The 21,788-nt window shown below is 38.0% G+C and overlaps 1 protein-coding gene across 1 annotated transcript; it reads left to right on the top strand.

Annotated features, from left to right (window-relative positions):
* Nucleotides 1-1,249: 1,249 nt before the first annotated feature.
* Nucleotides 1,250-7,420, top strand: RB195_008047 (uncharacterized protein; the record flags this gene model as incomplete). The annotated part of the gene is made up of 12 exons (XM_064182027.1): nt 1,250-1,371; nt 1,994-2,099; nt 3,682-3,819; nt 3,888-3,961; nt 4,024-4,204; nt 4,768-4,929; nt 5,131-5,263; nt 5,829-5,910; nt 6,370-6,427; nt 6,853-6,996; nt 7,076-7,249; nt 7,307-7,420. The coding sequence occupies 12 exons, from the start codon at nt 1,250-1,252 to the stop codon at nt 7,418-7,420; spliced, it is 1,488 nt and encodes a 495-aa protein (XP_064038770.1).
* Nucleotides 7,421-21,788: the final 14,368 nt, after the last annotated feature.

The following is a 21,788-nucleotide window of genomic DNA, read 5'->3' as shown; positions in this document are numbered from 1 at the left end:
TCTGATCTTGCAGCGGTTTTAACTCAATTAAATCCGAGCGCGAATAAGGACACCATTATGGGTATCATGGCTGATGAAAACCTCTTTCCTCTTATTAAAATGTTAGTAGATCACAGAGAAAAATGTACGTTGAAAAGAATGAAATATGAAATGTATTTCATCAAATAAAAAAACTCATGTAATAATAGCTGTGGTGAGTCTAGCGTGGTCGGTAAGAAGTTCCACTATGACTGCAGAATCGATCGATAGTTCTAAATCGCCTGGTGTCAACCAAGCACTTCACTCTTCCGGGGGTCGATAAATTGGTACCAGACTTATCGGAGAGGATAAAAACACTTACCTGATATACTGGCTAGCCCTCGCAAGTCACCGTATAGGACAGATACACGTTCATAGCCCCTCACACGATTTTGAATAACTTAGGGACAAAACCTCCGCTATAGCATTCTGATTAGGAACTAATTTCGAAGCAGATTTGTGCAGTGTTACGTATTTATGATTGTGGTTAATATCTCCAGGAAAGGACTTCTGTTCTCCTTTTCTTTTCTTTTTTTTTTGAGAATTACGTATACCATATTTAACAAATTGAATTTGAAAAAAATGCAAAGTCTTAGAGAACGTTTTCCAAAACAAATTAAAACCAACAAATTAATATTTCCGCCATCATTGTGCAAACATAGTTCGTACCAGACTTTCTGTCTTATTGATGGCTCAATCGATTTTCTCGCAGATGCGACCAGCTCATAAAGAAATTGCAGTGATCATTATTTTCTTGACGGTAGAGATTCTAGATTCTTTCAAACTAATTTCGGGGAGCTCTAAAGGATGTCCAGAGGTAATTTTTGGTGGAGCATCTCTAACACTAATTTTTTGTCTGCTTTTGTGTGCTGCAGTTGTCTGCTCCTTTTTTTAAAAAAAAGATTTCATTGGCTATTCAGTTTACCTTACTGTTAGCGAGTAAATAAGAAAGTAAAATAATTCAATTATTTGGTCAGATATTATCGTAAAATTCGAGAGTAACAATTTTTTTTGCTCAAATAAATTTTGAAACAGTTCTATTCACTTCTTTTCATCGCAATCCTTGCTGTCCAAAGTAATTTTGTACTTTCGTTTCTGTTTCTTTTTTAGTAAACCTTAATCCGCAACGTCTCCTGTCGACATTCATTGTAATCGTAATAGAGAAATAACATGTATGTAAGATGTAAATTTTCTGGAAAATCACACAGTAACAGTAACTTTTAAAGTAAATATGGCTGGAAAAGAAATGTCGATCTTCACGAAAGGATTGATCTACGTGCTCAAGGATTTTTCATGGTGGACATCAACGCATGGAATTCCACACATTGGATTGGCGAACGCACGATGGCTAAGGTGCGCCAAGTCTCATTTCTAATAAGCGCCCATATCCTGGAGCCTTCAAAAATTCTCTTTTTTTTCTGGAAAAATGCTACAATATGTATTGAATAGATTGTAATAGACGAAGTTTTGATTCCGCGAAAATGCAAGAAAAAACTCGAGGGGCAGCAAGATTCCTCCAGTTGTAAGGAAACTTTCAGCTTTTTTCTCTATACATATAGTACGGCCAAAACGACATGAAACACGTACGCAATTGCTTAGGCGGCTTCTCTGGAGGCGCTTCGGTGGACCGTAGCAGCTAAGGTCGTGGTGAAATCCTTGCTGGGACCACTCATCGCTGCACTTTATGGCGGTCCTGCCTCGGTTCGAGCTGCTGCCTCCACCGCGACGTTTCGAGCGCGTACGCAATTGCACCGCAGCTACATTCGTGAGTCAAGTCGTGTTGACCCTACTATAGCTAGAAAATTTCTCACTAATCTGAATCCTGAATAGAAAATGTCGGAGCGAAAGAATGCCAGCGATGTACATTTCACACTTTAACTGTGATCGAAGTTTCGCTAACAAGGAACGAAAAGTCTCAGTATTTATATTTATATTATTGTAATAATATATATTATACTATCGTATATGTTTTTAGGATACTATGGATAGTCGTAGTATTGGCATGCCTTGGCGGATTTATTTGGCAGTTCATAATGTTGGTCTCGCAATATCTCGCCTACAATGTAAACACGGAAACGGCGGTAAGGCAAAAGTGACGTGGAGAGGGAGTGGCGGGGAATAGTTGCTTGCATAAGTTAATTGGATAAGAAACATATTTTTCATAAATCGGTTCGGTTCGTGGACTCTACGGGGACAATTCGACATTTTGCGTAAACAAACAAGCACGTGGATTATACGCGGAAGATTCATGTGACAACTAGAGATTTTCCCCGTGTAATCATCCTGAGCAATTAAGCAAGTCTTCAGCTTCTTTTCACACTGAAAAAGGACTAATTGGTGCCGTATACTAAAGTACAGACATAGACTAAACCAGGAACAATATTAGAGATTTGTACTGTTTTCCTCAAAAGTATTTTCCTCCTAGAGGGGATATCTTGCGTGAGGGATGTCTCTGTAACTTACGGGAGCAAAAATGCATTTAATCAGAGCGAAGACGAGTTAGAAAGTATTTACTACTACACAAAACACAAGATCGACGAACCGACTCGATTTCTCACGAAATTTCAAAGATCATGTGAAGCTGAAAATTAGCGCACTTTGTGATGCGGTGTAGCGTTCCCTATTTATACATGCCATTCAGCTCTACAGTATTTTTTACATCCACTAGAATCGTGTCAAATGATTTTGCTCACAAACTATTGCTTTGTTAATACGATTTCGCCTCATTTATATTGGGATCAAGACGAAATGAAGCTCGATGCGGTTACGTACGCGGTTGCGCTGGCGAAGCGGTGCGATAGAGCGGGTCAGGATCGAGTGGGGATGGTCTCACCACGATCCTAATCGACCGCGGAATGTTTGCGTATATGTACGTACATAAATAGATTGTTGGGAGCTAAAAGTAAGCAAATAATTCCGTTATATACAACGTGAAGTGGTAGAGGGAATGGAACTGTTTACACTTCTGTTTCTTTGGCTGGAGCAGCGAGATAAAAACATATCGATAATGATAATTCCAGTTACATTTCACGGATCGTGTATTTCCGACCGTCACATTATGTCATTTGAATCCATGGAAAAGGGAAGAGACAATGAACATTGATACAAAAATGAAAAATCTAGTGAGTTGACATTATCATTAAAATATAAAGTTAATCTTAAATAAAATATAAATTTTCACCACCAAATGAAAATTCTATTCTAATTTCATGTGAATTTCTACACATTTTTCTTTAAAAGCAGTGTTCGAGGAAAATTCTGATGTTCTATGCCCTTCCCGATATTGGATAACGTTCTGAACGGTTTTTTTAATGTTAGTATCACAAGTCTTTCATCCTTTAGAACTTTAGAAATCAGATGGATTGAGAGGATCGTACTGATCAGTTCACCTTAGACGGTGTTGATGTGGAGTGCAAAAAGTGGATTTGTTTTAGAAATTTAATTTTAGAACGTAAAATTCTAAAATGGGAAAAAGTAAAAATAAAATCCAAATTTCCAAATTTTCGTACAAATATAAATTATAAGTTAATTATATAAATTATAAATATATATTATATAAATTATGAAAATATATACTATATTATAAATTATAAGTTTCAGTACTTGCTTTCCTGAATTGGACTGGAACAAATTGTATTAAAACGACTATTGGCTATATTTCAGGTGGAAGCTTACAATACGTGGGGAAATTCCACCAGTCAGTACGGGTTCGGCAGTCGGATGGATGGAGCTCGCCAGCAAAGAGCGACGAAACTCAGCGCTCTGATGAGCGCCAGACTGTACGAGGCCAGCAAGGTTCCGGTAAGCCAGAGAAGTTGATCGCATAACAAATGGTGGCCTTCTGAGAAGCTGCCGTTGACTTCGTTCAGGGTGCAAAACATGCCTACACCTACGATGACCTCGTAATAAGCTGCACCTACAATGCGAAATCCTGCCATACCACGTTTGTCGCGATTTAATCGGGAATAACGGCTAAAATGGCAATTTGTAGTTTTTTTTTCTCAGAGATTTCCAAGAATTCTACGATCCAACATATGGTATCTGCCAAATGTTTAACGTCGAAGGCAACTATAGTTCATCGAGAGCTGGCCCTCTTTTCGGTTTACGAATGGTGATTCGAACGGATCAAGAGAAATATTTACCATGGACAGAAACTGCTGGCGTTGTGATGTCCATTCACGGAAAGGTACAAGATTTTAGTTGCTAAGAGGTCTCTGGTTGCGAATATCGGAATTTTAAGCAAAAGCGGTTGGTAAGGAGATCACACGTCCTGAAAGTTTTTCCTGTATCATATCAGCGACGATGATAACTTATCGTAACTTTTGAATGTGGATAAATGTGGAGCAAAACTTTTTGAGCTTAACCAGAACTGTTTAGAAATTAGTAAACTAGTAGTTAGTTAGTAAAAATAAGTAAACTAGGTATTCTAAAGAAAGTTAGAGAATGGAGAGAAGAAAAATCCTGGAAACTACTGCAAGAGAAATCAGACAAGCGAATAGAAGATGAGGCAGAATAGATTTGGAATGCTTGACCTATCGAGATCGCTCCTTAGCGCCATAGTAAGCCGTAGGCTGGAAGAATATGAGTGCACAAATTTCAGCAGTTAGTCTCATTTTATGAATCCACGAGGCATTTATTGCGTAGATCTCAAGAATTACAAATGAATGAATGAGATAATGAACGAAAATCAAACATTGATGCTGTTTTTTTCAAGGTGAAAGATTAGACGTTATTTCTATTATTTTTCAGGATGAAAGACCATTTCCGGATGTTTTCGGCTATTTTGCGCCACCAGGAACTGCAACATCCGTGGGTGTACGATTCGTCAGCACCATGCGGCTTCCACATCCTTACGGAACGTGCACAAAAGAGGAAATGTTCAGCGGCATGCAGTACAATGGCACATACGAGGTGTTAGATCAATTTACAGTTGTCACCGAAAAGTGTTCAACCGGATGGACGCCGGCGCTGCCGCAACGCAGCCTCTTTCTCTGCTCTCATCATTCTCTCTTTTTGCCACGCTATTTCACTTCGGCGCTCATTCGGTGAAGCACTTTCGGCGGTGACTACACTTCCACTCGATTTGTACCCAACGACGTTTATGGTGTTCAGGTAGAGTCCTGCTTTCGTGACTGCCTTCAGGAGAAGATAATCTCCGATTGTGGTTGTTATGATCCAGCGTACCCGCATAAGAATGATGGATCAACCAAGAGCTGTGACGAGGTCGGAGACACACTTCTGAACTGTGAGTCTAATTGAATTATCCGTAAAAGATGGAAAAAACAGCTTTTGGGTGATTTTTATGAAGTATGAGTTGGTACCATTTTATTGTGTAGGAAAAAAAACTTGGAAGAAGCTTCTACTTGGCATCTGTCTGATTATGTCTGATGTTTTCTTGAGGCCTACTGAGCAGCCTCATGGAAAGGTTGATCTAAAAGTGAATCGTTTAGGAAGAGACGAAACGTCTCACCTTCTCTAATTTTAGTCTCTATCCTTGTTTTTATGGTATACTTCAATGATAACAATGCAAACTTGCATACTGTAACGCATCCACAAAATATAGCTGCATCCGAGGCTTTTTGTTCTGTCGAAGAATGACCACGCGGAACAGGAAGAGTCGCTTTTTTTGAATTTCCTCTCTCTGTTTTCCGGAATCTAATTCTACAAATACTGTTTAGGAGCTTTTGTTCCTTTTCCCAACAATATTTTATAATAGATTATGGCTAACTTGTTACTAACGGACTGTTAATAATTGATCTTATCCAGCGGTTTTTATTTTCGAATACCACACAACAAAATGCTTGTTTCAGTGGATTGTATTGATCGTATTTCAAATGCCGATTCGGGCGCCTTCAATATTATCAAGGATTGTGATTGCCCACAGCCATGCGAGTGAGTTTGAGTGACCGTTTCATGGTGCGTAGGTAGGGGAGCGATTTCTCTCTCGTTCATATCGCAAGATATTTTGTCCAGAAATCCCATCCGCCCCTTTTTAGTGGAAAACTGCACAGAAATTTGATGATAGATAAGCCAAACGGTTTGTAATAAGAAAAAACATGTGTGTCAGCTCATTAATAATCCCGAGGATATTTTTTGACTATAAAACTTCCTAGCAGTATTTTTATAGGCAGATGGGTTTATAGTTAGCCTATATGTAGGCAATTCCTCACACTCTCTAGCAATATTGGGACATTTAATGGAGAATTAATATAAATACCATTATGAATAGGTGATATAAATAGCAATTAAATGGACAATAATGAATAAAAAATCTAATTTTAAATTTAAACTGTAAATACATAAATGACAAGTAGATGAATGCATACTGAATAAATAAATTGAGTTTTGTAGGGTCGACTCCTACGCAGCGACCGTCTCTACTGCAAAATGGCCATCAAGTTCTTACGTGGTGAGCATAATTTCCTGTAATTTCTCGGAAGAAGTTATCTACAAAAAAAAGAAAAGAATAAAAACAAGGTTTGGGAATTCCCTTGGTACTCTTTTCGTCAAAGAATCTCACAGTTATGGAGGTTCCCAACAGTTTATTTTTCTGTTTTCTGAAGGAGTGACTCCAAGAACAATCTCCTTCTTCTTCTAGAAAATGAAATGAATGGAAGTTTCAAAAAAAAAAGAAATTTTTCACAAAACTCCTTAATCTCCCGTCGTTTTCCTTTTTCTTTTCCTTTTTAACATACGACGCAGTCTCTTTTCTTTCCTTTCCGCATCTTAAAGTCAACTCTCTTTCAAAAATTCTCCAGAAATGAGTTAAAGGTTTTCTGCACAATGGTCAACTTTAAAATTTAAAAAAAATCTACCGTGTAAGTTGCAATTTAGCCACCAGAATGCAACCGGATTCCTATCGATGTGCCATGGGTACCGAATGGTTGCCTGGAATGGTACAAAAAGAATACGTTGCTTGTTGAGATCTACTATGAACGAATGAATTATCAAGTGCTTAGCGAATCTCCAGCGTATTCGGTATTCATCGATTTGTTTATTTTTGTGCCTCTTGGCGGGCTACGAATGAAACTGGAGAAATACCGTAATCTGTGTTCAGCTTGTTAATTTGGTTTCGGATGTTGGTGGCCAAGTCGGACTGTTCCTTGGAATGAGCATTATCTCACTGATAGAGATCGCTACGCTCATCTTATTGTTGCTCTGTTATTGTGCAACTCATAAAAGTAGAAAAATGGAAATTGAGGAAATCGAGCAGGGAACAGAGAAAGCGAAAGTGAATTTTCTACAATGTTCACAACTTAATTTTAACTTTTTAATGTCTCTTCTCCAGGAGGACGCTGTTCGCTTGGCTGAAAGAAATCGCAAAGCAGCCAACAAACGGAAAGGGATCTACGGAGAAGACGACGACACTTCGCTTCCGCCTGCCGTCATTTCGTCAAATTAACGCCTATTTCGAGGAATTTCGTGAAGAATTAATAAGAATGGATTTCGTTTTTTAACTGTACCATTGTTTTTGTGGAATGTAGTCACAACACTCATTATTTTCAGTGTGTTATGGATTACACATTATTATTAAAATTATTATTATTATTAATATTGCTATTATTATCATTTGTTCCCTAACGAGATAAGCTGGACGTTTCAGTTGGGCTGCCTGCACAGTCTTCGATACTTATGTTGATTCAGGGCACCGCCCTACGACCGTACTCCACGCGCTCCATACATGCCTGACATACACACCCTCGCACGTGCTGTTTTCCATGAAGGACCCGTGTTCCAGAAAATATAAGTGCGAGTGTTCAGACACATCTAATTTTATGATTGCTACTGTGTATGAAACGTTTGTTTGTTGAATTTCTAAAATGTTCGTTAATCTATTTATATTTACTTATTGTTTATGAAACAGTCTCGCGCATTATCAAGCAACAATCTGTGCATGGTCACGATTTATCGCGTCAACATAGCGTTCCATTCCATCGCAGTTCAAACGGTTTACCAGTAAAATCCCAAAAAAGTCAACTGGGTCAGGTTTCGGCGAAATTTCCAAGTCTGTATGCCAGTAAGATAGAACCGAAGCGTAGTTCACCAATATTATAGTGATAGTGCTCCCTCTGAAAATCATTTAGAAAAGATGGCTCCGTTGCTCCCAGAGTAGTCGGTTTACCTGACGATGCACCTCTTTGCAGTTGTGAAACTGAAAGAATGAAAGTGACGTAATCTGGTCCACTTCCCACAATATTCCTAATTGTTCTGCGACGGCCTAACACCGTCTGGTGATAAGGTATTCTAGCGGCCTCTTTCTCCTCTTGCGCAGAAATTCCCATGCCTCTTATCCTAATCCGTTAAAAGCTACTCTCAGCTCTTCCATTGTACCTCTTCTGGCAAAGAACAGCCTTTTATCACGCAGTCAATTTTTTTTTTGTTTTTCCTTCTTATCTGGTGCTGATTACCTTTAACTTTTTTTCCAATCATATCAATTCCCCTAAACACAACATTTTACAAACTTAACGAGATTAGGGTCTACGAGATAGATATGGGTATGAGTGTAACCCACGAATATGAGAGCGACCATGCTGAATTCCGCCTAACAGCCCAGAAAAAGGCGTTAGAAACAGCATTGGTTGCACAGGTCCCCTACGCTACAACTTATTGGGTCGGCCTATAATACCTGGCGTTTCTTAAAGTGAAAATTCTGTTGAAAAATAGAATGTTTGGGCAATGCGCTTCATGTTACTTGACAGAGGATTGTGTACTCTACGAAACGCTGTAATTAGTTTTTTTTACGGTGATGGACTTTCTGTTCTTTTCAGGTTATCAACTCTAATGGAGTGTCAAGTCGAAAAAGGAGAGGATTTTTGACATCTCATACTTTTTGGCTACCCGTAGTAAATAGCATCGTTGGGAATGCTGATTCAACGACGGTCTCCACATTCTTTTTTTTTAAATTACTCCCGTAATTAATGGGAATCGGGGGTGCTGGGACTCGTACTGGCGAATTACACCTTTATTTCTATGTATTCGTTTAAGTTCGACAAAATCGTCACTGTCGTGGTACATGCTGCACTTAAACGTGAATCTAAAATAGTCCCATAGTTTTTGTTAACGATTATTAACAGATGCGTCAGCTAAATCCATCAAATCCCGGTGATATGGTGATTCATGGTAATAAATGCAGATCCCCGTATGCAATTGGTGCAAGTCTTCTGATTCCTCGATTAATGCAGTTTTTTTCCAGTTCGCTTCTTTTAAAGTGCACCTCAAACTCCATCTTCCATAGGGAAGAAGAACCCAATACTTAGAATTTTCTTCAACGCTGAATTCCGCAGTCACAGCGTCACATGACTTGAAGAGAGCCGAAATCTTCAGAGCTATCCAGAAAACAGAAGAAGAAAACTGTTACATCTACAAAATACGAAGCTAACAAAATTCCTTTTGCGTTCTAATTCTTTACTTGTTTACCAATTTTGTCGCACATTTTTTCTATGCAGAATTTAAAGTGTTTCTCATGTCTGTGACCCACATATTCTACTAAAATTCTGAAAAAAAATCTCTTTTTATATTTAGGAATAAATCTGTATCTGAATCAAAAAATATGCGGGTGTAGCGCAGTCGGTAAGTAGTCCGTTGTGTTTACATTATCAGAGGTTCGAATCGGCCTTAGTGCCAACCAAGTCTTTCATCCTTCCGGAATGATAAACTGATACCACATTTGTGTGGAAGGATGAAAACACTGACTTAATCATCGGCCGGGGCTCGCAAGCCATTGTGTAGTCTAGATACGCGTTCCTAAACCTCAGACGATTCTGAATTGGTGTGGAGGCTGATCCCTGCCGGACAGATACACCTGAGACTTTTAAAATCAGCAAAAAAATGAATAAAAATAATAATAAAATAATAATAATAAAAAGACCATAGAAGACAAAAAAGCATCACCTTGTGGAGAGAAACAATGCTCTTTTAAATGCAGCATAGCACTATGTTTTTCTTTTCTGGGCGCGAGTTTAAATTTGAAAGAAAAGGAACCTCATTAATTATCCATCACTCTAATACTTGCGAGAAGGAACCGATAGAAGCGCAATAACTTCTCTAGGTATATGTTACATATTTTTCCGATTTTCGACCGCCAGGTAGACAGAATGTGGAGTCAAATTTCAAGCTGTGCACATGATGTTTTTCAGCTTTTAACGTTCTCTGAACATTTTAAGTACAGTAGTCACATGTTTCGAATGGATGCTTTGCTGTTCGTTAGCCGTAGAGAATTCTTAGAATGCACAACATGCTACTGCCTTGAACCAGAGGACTTTCAAGCGTCGTTCTCATTTCTCACCAGATAAATTCTGGGTGGTTTTCAAGATCTTAGATGGATATTGTGGAAATCAGTGCGTAAAAACGCAAAACAGAGCTCTCATTCTTTTCAGAATTGTAAGAAGGATAGTAGGAATAGAAGAATAGAAGAATTTCTAGTTACTTACTAGTAGGAAATAAGTAGTTAAAAATGGCAGAGCTACCTACCATGTGCTTTAGAAATGAGGAATAAATGATAAAGTCTCTGGCGTTAATCGATCGGCTTGGGATGCGCCACCACGTTCACTTCAATTCAGAATTGTTTGAGGTTTGCGAACGTGTAACTAGCCTATACAATGACTTGGGGGGGGGGGGGGAATGAGTGAGGATTGGGGGGCTAACCGATGTGCGAATTCAGCGTTCTTATCCTTCCGGATAACTCTGGCACCAATTTATTGACCCCGCGTGGATGAAGGGTTTCGTCGACCCTGTTGTAGTTTTGAACTATCGATCAACCGTGCAATCACAACGGTGCCTCTTACCGACTGCGCTGCACCCGGTCCGAACGCCTCATTCAACTAGTGGGCATTCTTTTTTCTATTCTTTTTTTTCTTATTTCCGCTCTGGCCTTTATCCGAAATGACTTCCACACTCTGGGGTTCGCAAGTTCGTGACAGCTATGCCAAATGGATGTTTGCCATGAAATTCTAGGGGTTAAGCTTCGAGTGATGTCAAATATCTTGCCTTTACCACGTAATATCTTCGATCAATCTCAGTACAAATTGGATGCACAGTTTCCCCAAAGTATCGCCTTTCACGCGCCTGATAAGCAATAAAGGTTATTTTATTTAAGGACGTGTTAGGGTCATGATGTTTCCTCTTCTGATGAGCAGGTATTCTGTTCATTTAGAAACGAAAAATGTCCGATGGCATAAATTTGCTTTCGTATCGGCTGTTTTTTGGATTTACGAGCACGAGAGGCGTTGATCAATCCGCTTGGGGTGCGCCACCATGTTCACTTCAAATTAGAATCGTTTGAGGTTTACGAACGTGTGACTGGCCCACACAATGACTTCCGGAGGCTAGCCGATGTGCCAAGTCGGCGTTTTTATCCTCCCATTCAAGTTTGGTACAAATTATACGTAAAGGATTTATGGACGGAGCGAGCACCAGGGCGGATTCGAACCTCCAATCAATAGTGCAGACAGCAGAACCTCTTGCCGACTGCGCTACACCCGTAGCTACTTATTTGGGGGAGTTTTACAGTCTACGATCTCATGAAAGCTTTCCATTCCATGAATTTGTAGCTGCTGATACATATGATTTCTGGATTAGACGGGGTGTTCCACGTTCTCGATATGGCTTGGGAGCTGAACCATCTGAACTATCGATCGACCGTGCAATCATAGCGGAACCTCTTACCGACTGCGCCGCACCCGCCCATTTAATAATAATATTATGATAATAAAAAACTAAAATGAAAAGAAATAAATGAATAAATGATGAATGTGTGGAAATTGTGTATGTTGTGTCATTATTCATGGCCCCTAATGCATTTCTCTGATGGATGACAGCGCAGGTTAGCCATAAATCATGCTTCTTCCATAGCTCATAACAAATGCAAACAACGATTATTATTCTTAACAGAGACGACGTCATTGAACGAAAAAAAAAACGAAAAAAAAAACATTTGGCTTACCCTATACATAATATTCGTCTCGGAAGTTAGTTTTTATCTAAACTAAGATTCCAAGAAGAAATTCCGTGTTAAGAAACGGATGACAACTGTGCTTGAAATTCAGTTAATGTGAAGCTTTCACGCTAATCCTACACCACTGTTTTATTTCTTAGCGAAGCCCTATGAGATTAGCCATAAGGAACCTAATTTGACACGTAGCTGTTATAGTGATAGTGTTCTGTTCCAATGTTTTAATGCTTAGTTTTTAATTTTATGAATAGTGCAAAAATTTTCCAATGTTTAATTTTGATCCTTCTAACTTTCTAGTGTCTAATATTCCGATGTCTAATTCTAATCTTAACTGCTTCAGCATGTATTGGTGTAGCGATCATAATTTCATTTCCGAGAGTAGGAGAAAATTTACTACCGCTGATTAGTGAATTCGTTCCACTCATTGCTTTCATCCTTTTCCATTTTTCACTTCCGACAAAAACCCAAAAAATCGGTTTTATTCCCGGATAACGTCCTTTTGACCGAACAAATTTTTCTTCTTTACTCTTATCTCGCCATTTGAGGTTGAAAATCTCTTGACTGATTCTCTTTTGATTTGATTCTTGATTCTTGGCTGATTTTCGGAGGTTTTATGGGCATTGGGAGTTCTTCTTTTATCTAAACCATTTTATTTCTTCTTTCTTGTTTATTTTGATTTTATTACATTTTCCGATTTTATTTCTAGAGCTTCTATGTAGTTTTGAATTTATAATTAAGCGTCTTAATAGTGCTGATAGATTATTGGAGAGATAGAAAATATTGAAGTGGTGCAGCAATAAATCATATGTGGCCTCCAGCAAATTTTTTTTCGTAGAATTTTATCGTTGTAAGAAAGCTTTTGCTGTTTATTTGTGCCCCCGTGCTTCAAACGGAAGCTTCATTCTTCAAGGGAGAGGGAACCGCCATCCAGCTTCGATAAGCTTCGGGAAGATGGCAATGCAGTATGGACGGAAGTTTTCAAGGTTCCCGTTAATATATAAAACATTTCCACTCTCCTAAAATCCTAACCTATTTTTCCAAACAAAGAAATATTGAGCGTTCAATAGAAGTTCCCACCTTCGAAAGGTGTCTCTAGAACCTTCGTTTTTAAAACCGTTTGCTGTAAATATGCTTCTTTATGGTTCTTTTTTTTGAAGTGGTTCTTTTTGATGTAAAACATTCTGTAAACTTCTGGCTAATAACAATAAATAGACAATAAATAGTTTTCCTAAGGTTTCCTCTGATTCTTCTGTAACATTTCAATTGAAGAAACCAGAATATTTGCGACTATCAGTATTAACCGTCATTTAGTCTTATTTTTGCTTTTTCCCTATATTTATTTTTTATATTATTATGTCGAATTTTAAATTATAACTGATACATATTTGTAACTATACCCAAATAATTAACTTGTATATAACCAACATTATTATTTTGTATATATATTTTTTTATGTTTTCTTTTTATTAGTATTATTTGCTATATTACTACTAGTATTGACGGCGTAAGTGTGATGATCGTTAATCAAATTACTGAGCTGAGCGAAGCGTTTGTTCTTAGGTTTCTACCACGAGTCAACAAACAACGATTGTGTTTTGTTAGAAGAAAGGTTGAATCCCGAAGATCTGTGGATTAGGGGGCGAAATCGGCGGTGCTGCTGATCTCCTTGACTCCATCGCGCTCCGACCGGCCGCCACTGCCTGCTGCTGCTCAGCCGGGCAGCCACCGCTCGTTCGTGTGTGTTGGCTGGCTGTTACTGCTAGCAGCAGCTTCTTCTTTACACAACCGACAGAGCCACGGCATCCCCCGCAATTCTCGTCGCACCGTTAGATAACGGATCATGCTCATATCTGATACTGATTTTGGTCTTTTAGGATTTTTTTCGACTTATTTTCTTGTGTATTTAAGAATGTTATAGACATGATACTGCAGCAAAATCTACTGATTTTAGAGGTCTCAGAATTTTCTTGATTTATTTCCAGACAATTTCGGGCTGTAGCTTTCATGAAAATTTCACGAAATGCATGAATGTTCACGAGTTTCTTTTCGAAATTCGATCTGCATTAAATTTTCCTAGTGCATTTTCCTGCGTTGAATTCACATATGTATTGTTATATTATTATAACAATATTGTATTATTTATATTTTATTATCGCAAGTTATTAACTGATTATTTACATTTATTTTTTAATTTTCTAAATCTAATTCTTCTAAATCTTCATTCTTCTAAATTCTAATTCTTCTTTAAATCTTTTAACTCCAATTTTAGTTCATAAAATAACAACAGAACAGATTTTTGGGTTTTGAAATTTCTTGAAGTATGATATTTGGAAGCAGTCACGCGTATGGAATCGAGGTTTTCCAACACAAGTGTCGCAAAATTCTCTGATCACGCGTCGTTTTCCCTTTTTTTTTGTCTGCTTGAACGTACGCTACAGTCTCGTTTCTTTCTTTTCCCTAGTATGTGGAGAAAAAAAAGAAATAAAAAGTAAAAATGCAGTGCATAAAACCGCAGGAAGGAATGAATTTTATTTTTTTTCAATCTGGAAGTGCTGAAATAAGCTGCACTAGTGCTTCTTCGTATACTGCTTCTTTTCAAATTCTATTTTCTTTGAAGTTTTGTGGGATTAGCTTCTTGAGTTCTTTTCGAAAACTCACGCAGAGCGAAGGAATTTAAAAATCTTCTCGCACAGCTTTTCTCACACTTCTATCTGTTCATCTTCAAACAATAAGCACTGAACATCGGGGATATTTTGTTTCCGCTGTAATGTTTTTAGTTCAAAAATTTTCACTCGGTTCCATGAAACTCTTCAGCTAACGTTCAAAGAACATTTCCATTGTTTTCTCATCTGCTCTTCGAAGCTTCGAAGAAAAACTGAAATTTAAGACGCAATTATCCACTTCACTGCGGTTTGTTGTTAACTCCTCTAAATTTCTGTTTAAAATTAAATGACCTGCCATAAAACCAATTTAATTTTACCGAAAAATTTCATCTTATCATTCATTTAAGCTTGGAGAAGGATCAACTGCATAACATGTTTGTCAAAAAGGAAGTAGGAAATCATATGTAAAGTAAGGAAAATAGAGTGATTCAGTTGATTTTCGAAGGATTCCTTTTTTTTTGTTTTTTTTTTGGATGAGGGTGAATGTTTTTTTTAGATTTTGGATTTTAGAGAAACTTTTCTGGAGCACTTACTACAGTTTTATGTACTCTATGCTTTTTAGAAAACTTGTTGAATTTTTAGATATTTTTGAAACGTAGAAAGTCAAGGATTATGGTATTTGACAATGAATTAATGAACAGTTAACGTAGTTCTGCCTAGTTCCTTTCCTAGGTGGACCGTTTTATTCATCCCTAACGAAAAAAAGCGTGAAAAAGGAAAAGAGAAAAATGTATCCTTTTGCTTCTTCGGATATTTTTCCATTCGATATTTTACGATTTCATTTGAATTTTTTCACTTCTTCCATCTGGCTACAACATTGACATAAACTATCGATGTCTAAAAATGGAAACAAGGGGAACAAAAGGAAAATTTTGTGGTTTTGTTTCTCAGGTTTGTGTTAGCAGCTGAGAATATCGTGAATATCGCGCTAGTTCGCGGAAAGTACGTGTATGCACGTTCAGGGCGAATCCGTCACACACACACCGCTGGGTAGGCAGAAGTAGCAAAAATTCTTTTTGAAATAAAGTCATATTGAACCTCTACGTTCTGATTGAATTTGACTCGTATGATGCGTCCCAAATTCTTGGGAATAGATCCTAAAAGAAAACCACGACAGGTTGCCGTTTTTCCCTTTTTGATTAACCTATTCTTTAATACATTGATAAACAAAAGACAATGCACAAATCCCAAGACATCTAACAGTGACATCTAATTTTTCTGTGAAGCTCCTAAAAATGCAACGAGCTATTCCTCAAATCTCTGGAGAGTGAAAACTTCGCAGTTGTTAGAGTAAAGCAAAGTTTCTGGCCTTGTATCAATGCAATCGAGATGCGCCAACGCGTTTCTAATGCAATTTATAGTCGTTGAGGTTTTGCAGCGCGTGTGTAGCCAAAAATGGTCGTTTACTGGGGCTAGCCGATGTATCAACTCACTGTTTTTATCTTCTCAGACAAAAATCCAGAACCGAATTGCACTAGAACGGTATCGAACCATCGAGAGTGCCTGTGGCCAAAGCGCGCCTCTTACCGACTGCGCTATGTACATCCCCCCCTAGTGTTATTAACGAACGATCAGGTGCCAGTTTTAATGAATAACCCATGTGCTGGGGAGGAAACCATTTCCCTTTTTCCAAAAAATTTTGTGCTTTGGTTCTAGCAGCACTAATTTGATGTAACGAAAACGTCCCAGAAGTGACAAGTGTCTCTGCAAAGCATTTTCCACCGAACATTGTAGTTCCAAAAATATGACAAACATAAAAATAAATAAATAATAAAGAAGATAAAGATACAATAAATGATGGAGAAATTTGAAATATGATGATCTTTGATGAATATTCTGTGTACCATTTGCTTATATCCAATGCACGTACCTACATTCCTCGCCAATACCCTCTCTTTCACGTGCACGACTGATAGCGAGAAATTCTTTTTTCTGGATGATTTTCTCCTAGGACGTCAAAAATTGATCTAATTGTGGCATTGCGGACCTGCAATGTAATTTTGAAATTTCTCTGAGGAAAACATGAGTATTGATGTATTAGATTATTTTTAAAGCAAGCATTGTTTCTAACTTTGGATAGTAGATCAGGATCCTCGGTTAAAAATATGGTGTTCGTAGTTGCTATCCGTAAGAAATTTCACGAAATGTTTCCACAATAATGTGTTGTTTTTTTCTTGTTCACCATTTTTTTCTGAAATGTTTATTCTCTTGTTCTTTTTTTGTAAGTACTAAGTTTCAATGGCGGTTAGGCGGTCAGGTAATCAGTTCGTAGTCGTTACACGGTTTTGCTAAACGTTTGAAATACGAAGGAACGAGGCTCATAAAATTAAAAGTTGCATTAGGTTAGGTAGGTTTTTTTCTGCAGAAATGAGCGGGTCACACACTGCCGAGAATGCCAAAACTAACTACTTTTCTGAGAGATTCTTTTCATTTTGACATAAATTATCTTTTACAAGCAATCTGTCAACATCGATATGGGTGTGGTTGCATTTCTTTAAGTGCAAATATTTCTCTGTTCGCTCTGAAGGCAGATGTTTTGTTTCCGTGGTGGAGAACTCGGGATTTCCCTCTCTTTCTCTCTCTCTCTCTCGGTGTCAATCACATATCACATTATCTGAAACATGTGTAACCACATGCATTTCCGTTGCCTTTGCATTTGTCTCACCTGCCTCAAACTTTTATTTTTTCTTTGATTGATTTCTATTTTCCTGTGCTGTTTTCAGATCATTGCCTATTGTTTCTAATCTTTGTCGCAATCTCCTTACCCCTGTTGTTCCTCGAAATGACAGAACAGGCAACAGTAATTCCTACATCTGCTCAAGAAAGAGAATAGTATTAGAATTATGCAGGTGTCTTGCCATAAGGTAGCAGCAGCTACGGTTTGTTGTGCGTTTTCGTAGTAACATAACAATTGTGTAGTTTTTAGGGGCTTATTTTTCAAAAGACATTGTTCCGCTAGGGGAAAAAGTTCAAAAAAGTTGAAATTGAAGCCGTTTGTCGGGGCTGAAGAAAAAAGTCTTTCTTTTGCTTTTGAAAAAGTGTGCTCCGTTTACATGAAACTAAAGTGACCTGCCTGGTCGACTTCACCTTAAGCAATTCCATTGTGTTTGAATTTAGGTACTGCACGAAAAAGTGTGCTCCGTTTACATTGCACTAAAATTCCTAGTCAGAAACAATCATCGATGATTCCTCTCAAATATCCGTCCATGAAACAGAGCACAGTAACAAAGAAGCGCGGCTATAGCATGGATTCTGGTCACGAGGAACACAATCACTCCCGTTTGCTTGCTCCGCTGGTCGTCATTTCATGGAGCTTACATCACCAACACCTTTTGTCTGCACGTGACTGCGTACGAAAAAGCAACAGAGGCTATACGAGATCCTAAGTAAACAAGCTATAGGAAATGACAAATGACAAATGCGTCCGTGTAGTGTAAGACTAACGTGAGATAATTCTGGAATCTACTGAATTGCCGGAAAAACCATGACGCTTGCGTTATTCACATCAGACGAGAGGAAAACTATCCTTTTTTAAAGCGATTGCTATTTGGTGATGAGAAGTGGATTATTTACAACAACGTGGTTCCCAAACGTTCTTGGTCATGACGCGATGATTCATCTGGAACGATACCGAAAGCAACTCTATTTATCGGAGGAAGGTTACGGTGCGCTGGGATTTTGTGGGTGTTGTATTTTTTTTGAGCTTCTGCCAAGAAACCAAACAATAAATTCGAATGTGTACTGTCGGTAATTGGATAGTTTGAACGGATACATAATCCAGAAACATCCAGAGTTCAATAATCATAGAAGAATTGTGTTCCATCACGAAAATGCTTGGCAATGTATAAGTTTGATCATCCGTCAAAAATTACTGAAGTTTGGATGGCACGTGCCGCCACATCCATCATACTCGCTTGATCTTGAGCCATTAGATTTCCATTTGTTCCTTTCTCTCCAAAATTCTAAGCACTATATAGCATTCTTAAAGGCATCACCCCACGAATCTGGGGGGGTGCAGATTTGAGGGGGAGTATTCGGAAAGGGGAGGAGGAGAAAAAAAGGGGGGGGTTCAACAAATCCTTTTAAAAAAAAAAAAAAAAAAAAAAAAAAAAAAGAAAAGGCACTTTACAAGGGTTCGACTGAAGGGCGCGCCTTGTGAGACCCCCCAAAGAATCTCAACCTCACTCAGTTCTTCGTTTTCCGGTGATAAAGACAAATCCTTCTACGAAAGAAGGAGTTACGAAGCTCAATGAAAGATGGAAAAACGTTATCGAACAAAACGACCAGTGCATCATTGATTGATCATTGTTCTTTACCTGAATAAATAACTTCGAAAAACATGGAAGAAGTACGTTATGACTTTTCCGACGTCCTGATATGCACAGCACTGTACCAAAAGTGCTCACCATTAATTTTTATTTTTAGCACTTTTTTTTAGTTTCCCAGCCTTTGATAACTTCGATCGTGACTTTTAAAGGATGCTAAGAGTGACTGTGGTTTAGATTATCTGTGGTTTATTTTAAATGGAAGTTTCTATTCTAATTATTATTTTGATTTAAATTTAATTTAAACTTGTCATTTTTCTAATTTCTTTTTAACCGTGGTTCATTTTTGATGCGCTATTACAATGCTTTTGGAGCAACTGCTTCTAGTCAGTTTTTTTTCTCTGTGGAACATTGAACAGCTTCAAAACAACAACAAACAGCAACCGTATCACTATTCAAAATCTGTTCACGTTCTGAAATCCATGTTTTAAGTCTATACAATGTACTTCATGTATGAGGAAAACTGGAAATTTCAAGGTTCTGCTGGAGTGAGTCTTGTACGAGTTACAGTGTAAAACAAAGTCGTTTGCCTCGTCCTCGCCATACCAAAGGCATGATCTTCGTCGTCTCAGAAACCCCAGACGGAGGAAAAAAAACCTCAGCATTTTTGCGCTAATTCCATCTTTTCCGTCAAAGTTTCCATTCTTCATTTTCTGGACAGAGACCAGAAAGTTCGACTCGATCGGTGCTTCCTCGCTTACGGTATAACGTGCATAACGGTCGCCGGACATTCTCAAATTCAAGGACTGATGATGCTTGTCGATTGACTCAGGAAGGCGTTGAAATCCTTCAAATTGATAGGGTTATCTCACCCACAGTAGTTCGCTGTGCCTTAGATGTGTTTTCAGGTAAAAATGGCTAGAAATTGGTGAAATGGACATCTGTGGATCATTTAAATGACGGTTTTATGACGGTGCCAATGCGATATCATCTTTGAAATGATGGATATGATCAGAAACACATGAGCTACACTACCGTGTACGCTTGCCTACTTCACTCGTGTGCACATTTCTTTGCTCTGTCACTGTTTACTCACGTGAAACTGTCCCGCATGGTAATGGATAAGTGAATGTAGGACCTGCCTTGCGCTTTTTTGCTCCGCGACAAACATATGGTAGGTTCATTCAGATCAAGCTAGTCTTTGCATTACATCCTGACATATTTCTCATCTCACAGCGCATTCATGACTGGATTTTCCTCCTAATGAAAAAATAATAAACGACGAATTGCCTGGAGTTGATTAATGTCTCCGCAGAAAACGCCGACACGTTCAATTTTAACTCAGACTCGTTTAAGGTTTATGACCACACATGTGGTTTAAAAAATGAGTTGCGGGCACCAGTCGAAGTATCAATTTAGTGTTTTTCACCTCTCGGACAAGTTCTTTACAAATTTGCCGACCATCGGCGAATAGAAAGTTCGTTGCATCTACAGCATTTACGGACTGACTGTGCATTCACAGCAAAACCATTTGCAACTGCGTTACATCCGACCACATTTACTCTGAGTACATATATTTTCAACGACGTAGTGAGCTCTCACAGAAGGATAAAAATCTGAGAGCTACTCAAATGGTGTAGTTCAGTCATGTATTTAGAGTCCTCGGATTCGCTGGATTGCTCTATAGTTCGTATAAATTTCTGCTTTCGGTTCCAGAATTTATTCAAAAGTGATCTAGATTCTGAAAGCAAAAGAGGTTTCAATATTTATTTGCTTGCTCTGGTGCATCAAAAAAGTGTGCACACTCGTTTAGTATTCAGATTAAAAAATACGTCGCTAACGGAAAAAAAAGAACACGAAAAAGGTGGAACACCTCTTAAATAAGAATAGAAAAGACATCTAGAAGTAAATTAAGGTCTGAAAAGTTTGGCTCCGTATAATCTCTGTAATGCATTCTTTAAATAAACGAAAAAAATTATGCGTGTTTTTAGAATTACTAAGGACATACTGTGAACGATATAAAAAACATTTAGGAAATATAAGTAAAAAAATTATAAATATGTAAACAAAGTATTTAAAACGGAACAAATAAAGTATTCAACAAAATACACATGAAATATAATACAAAAAATATAAATAAGAAATATAAATAAAATATACACAATTTCTATTCGAAAAAATGCCAAGGATAACCATCAACTTCGCCTTCATTAATTCAAATAACTAAATTCAAGCTATCTCAACTCAATTAATAAATGCTCAATTATTTTAATTCGAGTTTAATTTTAAAAAAAAGCAAAACAAATCCTGGTACGTATAGTATTCAATCGTCTTCAAAAAGTTCAGTACGAATTTCCTTGGAATTTCTTTGTGCACTGAAAAATGCTATGTTTTTGTTCGATGCAACGAATCATCGAACAACAAAATTTCCACCCGTGTCTCACATCTTAGGCGGCGCCGGCGGCTGTACATCACATCGGCGCTCGGTGTTCACCGTTTTTTCCATGGTTTCCGCTTTTCTACGCGATACAGCTGATTCTTTCAGCATGACAAGGATTAAAATGATAGCTAATCCCCAAGATTTATTTATAGTGCTAGGAAATTTTCATCTGCCCATTTTAAATCCTATCCATTTCTTTTCACTTCATATGAGATGAGAAATCGAACGTTTATGTTTTCTGTGAGCGTAATTATAAACGTCATTTAGCCGGTTCGAAGTGTCTGTGTGAACAGGAAGGAAACTGCCCATTAAGTTTCCCCAGTTTTTTCTACGTTTCTTCGCTCTCCCTCCTCGTTTCCACACACGCCATACAACGCGATTGGAACAGTTGCTGATCGAACGTAATCTTCAGGTTTTGGGCTTTCTCAAACATTTCGCATTCGTCTCACGAA

This window comes from Necator americanus, chromosome I (genome assembly GCF_031761385.1).
Source record: "Necator americanus strain Aroian chromosome I, whole genome shotgun sequence".
In the NCBI taxonomy this organism is placed as follows: Eukaryota; Metazoa; Nematoda; class Chromadorea; order Rhabditida; family Ancylostomatidae; genus Necator; species Necator americanus.
This window is presented reverse-complemented; position numbering and strand designations above follow the sequence as displayed.